The sequence below is a fragment of the Charadrius vociferus genome, unplaced genomic scaffold, assembly GCF_000708025.1.
Source record: "Charadrius vociferus isolate BGI_N301 unplaced genomic scaffold, ASM70802v2 scaffold104, whole genome shotgun sequence".
Taxonomy (NCBI): domain Eukaryota; kingdom Metazoa; phylum Chordata; class Aves; order Charadriiformes; family Charadriidae; genus Charadrius; species Charadrius vociferus.
The window spans coordinates 265,076-271,462 of record NW_009648255.1 but is presented as its reverse complement, the minus strand read 5'-3'; the positions used below and the strand labels follow the sequence as shown (position 1 = coordinate 271,462).

The 6,387-nt window shown below is 42.7% G+C and overlaps 1 protein-coding gene across 1 annotated transcript in view; it reads left to right on the top strand.

Moving 5' to 3' along the window:
- Nucleotides 1-2,494, top strand: part of COMMD2 (COMM domain containing 2) — a 4,265-nt gene extending 1,771 nt beyond the window's left edge. The window contains exons 2-5 of the mRNA XM_009884468.1: nucleotides 116-189; nucleotides 243-325; nucleotides 1,604-1,777; nucleotides 2,297-2,494. Of these exons, the coding sequence (XP_009882770.1) occupies nucleotides 116-189; nucleotides 243-325; nucleotides 1,604-1,777; nucleotides 2,297-2,494 (529 nt within the window). The remainder of the gene's footprint in view (nucleotides 1-115; nucleotides 190-242; nucleotides 326-1,603; nucleotides 1,778-2,296) is intronic.
- Nucleotides 2,495-6,387: the final 3,893 nt, after the last annotated feature.

Genomic DNA, 6,387 nt, shown 5'->3' with positions numbered 1-6,387 from the left:
GCGGGCCGGGGGCGGGGGCCGTGGCGACTCGGTTTGGGATTTTGGGGGGCGTTTGGTTGGTTTGGGGGGCGGGCGGTTAACCTGCCGTTTGACCTCCTGGCACTGTTATTTGAAGGGGCTCCGCCCCACGCCTCGTTCTCTTCCCTGTGCGCCTTCACGAGTTCGCTCGGGATAAGTTTGCGGGTTCGGGTACTGCTGCGGCAGCGTAACGGGCAGTGAGGGGCACTGTGTGTTCCCTACAGGAAGGCTGAACGTGGGCGCCGACTCCGTCCAGCGCGGGGTGGAAGGACTCGCCTATCTTCTCACCGAAAGCTCCAAGCTTATGGTAACGACGCCTCTGCGTAAGACACGCAGGGATACGCTCAAGAGAGGTCTTCCAAACACTTCTAGTTCTGCAAATACTCGTGAATGGGGAAAACCAAGTTCAAAATTCTGATGATGTGTATTCTTTTAATTATTTTTTTTTTAAACAAGGTATCTCATGCAGTTCTCTTACTGAAACTGCATCTGCATGGATGACTGGAATTTGTATGCAGTGTCTGAAGCTAAAACTTGACAATGTTCTACTAGCGTACAGCAGAATGTGGTAATTCAGTGCCTACAGAGAAGCACCTTCAGGATTGAGCGCTGTCTCGACAGCGAAGATGTTTCTGTGCGGGTGCTGCGCAGGAGATGTGCTGCACCAACCCCTGCGCGGTATTCCGCACCTCTGGCTGCTGTGGCAGATTTGAGAGCTCTCTCAGCTCCCAACATCAGAAGTTTGGGTGGGTGTACACAGCTATTAAAAGAATAATCGTTGGATAATTGTCCTTTTCCATTGGAAAGGCTGTTTATTATTGATGTAGTGGAATATAGATGTGGAGAAGGGATACAGAGACAGGTCGTTCCAAACTAAACTGGAGCAGATGTTCTGAAGAGCAGGGGGGAAGGGACTGAGATATTGTGGAATCTCCCCTTGAAGTGCGGGGAGCGGATGGCAGACTGTTTGTGGTGTGGACGCAGTGTAAAGGTAAGACATTCCCTGTGGAATAAACAACTGCTTCCACAACAATGAACTGGTTGAGCTTCTCCAGGGCAGCACAAAGGCACAGACCTGTGGGAATCGGCTTCTTGGGGCCGCTCCGAGTTACCATAACGTCAGCCTTAGAGTTCTGCCGGCTGCTCGCTCACGCGTGTTGGCATTCAGATCACTTCAGAGTATTTACAATTTGAGTATCGATATTATGTTAATATACTGTTGATAAATCAATGACGGAAATGTGTATTTCCCTCATGACAAAGCTCAGATGCTCTTTGTGTTGTGTTTTATTCTCTGATACTAAGGCTTAAATGTGAGGATGCTGAATGTTTTCCTTTTTAAAAAAAGTGATCTTAAACTGTTCCTGAAGCTCATGCAAATCAGCAGTAACACATCAACACGTGAAAGTCACTTAAAACACAGATGATCTGTTTTGCCCTCACTGTAGCACTGTCCTCGCGAATTCCTGCAGGAAAATAACTGCCCCGTATCTTACGTGTAGTGTTTGTCTATGGTTTTGTTTGTTTCTCAACAAATAACGATTATTACACAGTTCTGCATCAAGGCCTCAATTGTTATTTCTAGATTTCTGAGACAGACTTCCAAGATTCCATTCATGTTCTGGGATTCTCAGATGAATTGAACAAAGTACTGCTGCAGCTGTACCTGGATAACAGGAAGGAGATCAGAAGCATCCTTGGCGAGCTGGCACCGAAGCTCCCCAGCTACCACAGTCTGGAGTGGAGACTGGACGTGCAGGTAACTCCTACTACGGGTCCAATACTCTGGATTTTACTTTACCTTTTGCTAACATCATAAACAACTGGTAAAAAATGAATTTATATTATTCCAGAGTAATTGAGGCAGCAATTTTTAATGTATTTAAAACTGACATAATTGTTATTGCTAGTTAGAAGATGAACAAGATATGTAATGGTGCACAGTATTTGTTGTTTTATGAAAGCTGAATTCACAGCTCCATTGGTGTTTTAAAAATGTTAGTGTGTACTAAATATATTCAGTCCTAATTTTCAGAAATATTATGAAAGCATTAATTAAAGTGGATTAGTGTCACAGATACTAATAGATACTATTCTATGAGTATGCCTAATGATGAAACTAAACAATAGATTGTGTGTATCTTTCGTGTGGATTTTTGAACAGTCCTTCGAGCAGGTCCTGCGAACCTGTTGTGGACCATAAATGTGAAAGTTGATAACCGTCGTCGTTTGTTTGTTTGCTTGTTCCCCTGTTCCCGCTTCATCTGAACTCCCGCAGCTTGCAAGCAGAAGTTTGAGGCAACAGATTAAGCCTGCCGTGACTATAAAGCTGCATCTTAACCAGAATGAAGAACAAACTGCCCAAGTGTTGCAAACGGACCCGTCCACTCTCCTCCACCTAATTCAGCAGCTGGAGCAAGCGCTGGGGGAAATGAAAACCAACCACTGCAGGAGAATAGTGCGCAACATGAAATAGCACAGAGCCACGGCTGTTGTCGTACTAAGCAGTTTGTGAAACAACTACAAACAATGTTCACAAATACCTTTTGAGGAAAAATAAACATCTGGATCAGATGAAATGCTTTCCTGTGCTAGGGTCTTGAGCCAGGAGTTACAGGCTGAATGTCCTCTGGTGCTGACTTTGCACACCTGCCTGATATGAGATGGGTAATTGGTTTTGCTTTACTTGCACGTGTAGAAACTCGGCATGCTATGCTGAGGATTTCTTTTGCTCTAAATTAGTATAGTTCTACTCAAAGAGCTTTCCTGCATTAAGTAGAGCTGTCTCAATATTACACGAAGCTGCACATTTATTTTTACATTTATTGAGTAGTTTTTTTCTTGGTTTTACTTCAGTTTTGAATTAAAAAAAAAAAACCACAAACAAACCCTATACTGGTGGGAGGGATCCTTTACAGGAATGTTTCTTCCATCTAGACTCATGTATGTGTAAGAGCACGTGTCGGACTACTGTCCGCTTCCTCCAGAGGATTCGGTCCCCTCAGAGGCTGGATGTTACACCGCTTTTCTTCCTTAGGTAACGGAAGAAAGTATAACCAAGCCAGTGCTTCCATTTAAGCAAGCCAGCTATAACCCCTGCTAGGCAGTCCCATGCTTTCTGCAGGTAGCACTTCCCCTGGAAAACCCAGTGGCCTGAACACCAGTTAGCGCACTGCTCAGTTCTGGATGTAAAGGTGATCTGAAAAATTGCAGAAGTAAGGTCACAGGCTGGGAGGCGGATGAAGGAACAGTGTTAACTCCTGCCAAATCTGATCTTCGTGTTGTGGTGCAACAATTTCTGTTCCCTTGTATGGACAGGGTGCTTATAAAGGAAAGACTAGCCAAGTGTCGCAACGCAAGAGATGCTTTTCCATTTTTCAGAAAAATGTCTTACAAAGGTTACATCAAAAGTCACTTTTCAGTTGTATTCTAATGCAATGTTTTGTAGCTTTTGTGACTAAGGTTAAATAGTTTTACTTATGAATGTTTTACTCTCACTAGTGAGGGTGCGTCTTAAATCCCTTAAAGTATATTGGAGAGGACAAATAGGCAAGAGAGAACCTTAACGTACAGATTCTGGCAGTAACTGTGTATTCACTGTCTTTCACAGCAGCACCATACATTTCTGTGTTAGTTGGGTTCCAACATTCACAAATGCATTATTTTCTTACGGTTTTGAATTTTTGTACAATTTCAAATGAAACCTGCATGGCAGAAGTGCTTTAATCGATAACACCTACTACCACCTTAAAAAAGTCCATTTTCTAGACTGTGAAGTTGCTTATTCTGTAACTGCTTTGTACGGTGTGGCGATGGTGTGAACAAACTTGATGTCCTCCCGTACATGAATCAGCCACGTGTTGCGTTTACCATCTGTATGCAGTGATTTTTTTTTTGTGTCACATACAGTATGTGGTAATTAAATGTGATCAAATGTTACTACTTGGGATTTCTGGTTAGTATTTTTGTATGTAATTGGCCTACGTTTTCAGGGGAAATAGAACAGCCTGTATGTAGGGCATGATTTCTCTATTCTGTCTCCCCCAACTATAGCCACAGTCCAGAACACCTGGCAGCAAAATACAAGTTTTAGATACAAGCCCTGGAACGTTTTCATGTCTCGTCTCACTACTGCCCTGTGAATCTGAACATAATGACCTTTCTGTCTCTGAAACCTTTAAAAAAAAGAAAACTAGTTGCTGTAAAGCCAGTTGGCATCATGGTAAATGATGACACACAATTTACCTGCGTGTCATGTCCTGAAGCATGTGCTAGAAGAGAAGGGGAGGGGTTCCCTCAGTGATCGTGAGTAAAATGGACAGTTTAAAGTGGATTTTGTGAACACAGAATGTCATTAGACAGCCCGCATATTCCTTTTTTGGCGCTTACTACAATAGTGTAGAAGTAAAAACTGCCGACGCCGAATGGTCTTGTTTCCTCTAACAAAAAATGACCTGAATCGAGGATGGTCAAGGTTAAACTTCGAAGCTGGGTGAAATTTAGAGAAACTCAAACTCTGGCAGTGATCCATGAACAAAGTCAAGGAGGAAAGTAAGGAGAAAGATTTGTTACACCAAGCGCGTTGCTTTTGAATTGTCCCTTTCAGTTTGTTCTGGGGAGAAGCGCCAAGCCTGGGAAAGCAGCAGCTTGGCTGCTACTGATTGCAGCTCCGTTGTTGGAAGGGTTGGCTTGTCTCTGCCGATGGAACGGGTCTGCCTACGGCTCTGCTGTTCCCCCTCGCCCCATCGCCGGAGCATGTGCTTGCAGACGAGGCGCTGCGAGCGCAGGACAGCAAAACACGATGTGTAGTGTGAGTGCCCGGCAGCCAACATGCGCTGCTGGTGACATCCTGGCACTGGCTGGAGCCCCCAGCGTGGGGACACACGCTGCTGGTGACGCCCTGGCACTGGTCAGGGTTCCCAGTGTGGGGACCGGGTACTTGTAGAGCTGTTGGTTTGTAGGGCAGCAGAACCTGGAGAGCGAAAAAGCTGCTGCTTCAGCAACCCACAGCTAGTGGTAAAATCAGAATTCACCTGTGGATCTGGGTTTTTCCAGCCTTAATGTAAACTGTATCCAAAGTTAAAGGTGACACATAAAGCTGTGTTTAATACAACTTGTTTCCTCTCATGAATTTGTAATTGCTTTATAGAAACCCTTGAAGAAGACATGGAGAGTACAAAGCATTATTCACAGGCTATTAAAAAAACATATGTAAGTTTGCTACTTTTAACCCATTTTATTTTTAATAGGCTTTTTAAAATTTGCTCTGGTGGGTAGCCTCTAAAAGCGAAGTTAAATTTGAGGCCGTTTCCCTACTGGTTGGTTTTTTTTTCAAGTCTAGAAGAACTGATTGTTGATTTTATAACAGAAAAAACTGACTCTAAACTTCTTTAAAACTTAAGTAACTTTTTTTAAAAGTGACTAATCAAATTTGATTTGTAGACAGTGCCGCATTTTCATCTTGAAGCCCTTTACAAACATCAGTTCAGTTCTGAATAATCAGTGAGGAAGTAGAGTGCAATACTACTTCGCCTTCAGAAATTTATTAAGTATGGAACGTAATTCGTTACCCTCAGGGCAGAACTTTTGTATGGTTTGTTTTACTGCAAAATTATTGTTGTTCTGCAGAACAGCTCCTGTGTGTGTCAGGGAACTTGTGGCTTTCTGAAATACGCAGTTTGTGCCTGGCTCCCCACCACCTTTTTGACAGACCACTAAATTCAGGCGAACTTCATGCCAGTGCAGAGTTCCAAGAGCATAGAAAACGAAAAACCCAACTAGTTTAAGCACAAACTATTTTCTTAAGAGCAGAATTAGGCTTAGCCCTTCGCTATATGCTTCTCAAGGGATTTGTATCCCCATTTATTTTTTCCTGGTCTAAACAGCAGAGGGCAGAAAGTTTATTTTTTAGAATCTACACAGGAGAAGTCACTATGCAGTCATTGTCAGTGTTTGTCTTGCGATAGGAATTGTTTGTAGTCTCAAGACTTAGCTTGGAATGTACTTCACCTTTTTTTCCCAAATTTGTGATCGATTTTAAACTGAAAACAATAAAACTTCCAGTTTTCAACCCCTGTAAAACATTGCTAAACATAGGCTACTTAGCAAAGAACATAGTATACTCCAATTCTTAAAACTCAGGGGAACATAATTTGTTTGGTCTTGTAAAATGTTTATATTCTGTTAAGCATTGAGGAAATTCAAGCAGCAATGCTTTTCTTCCTCCTTTTTTTAAATCCTTCTGAATGAATTCTGTGATCACTGTTCATTTTGTAAAATCCATTGCTTAAGGTTCTGTTCCAAGTTTTACCAATTCCCCACCTCTGACTCTCCCACAAGCTTTATTTTCTTGTACTTTTGCTTGTCCCT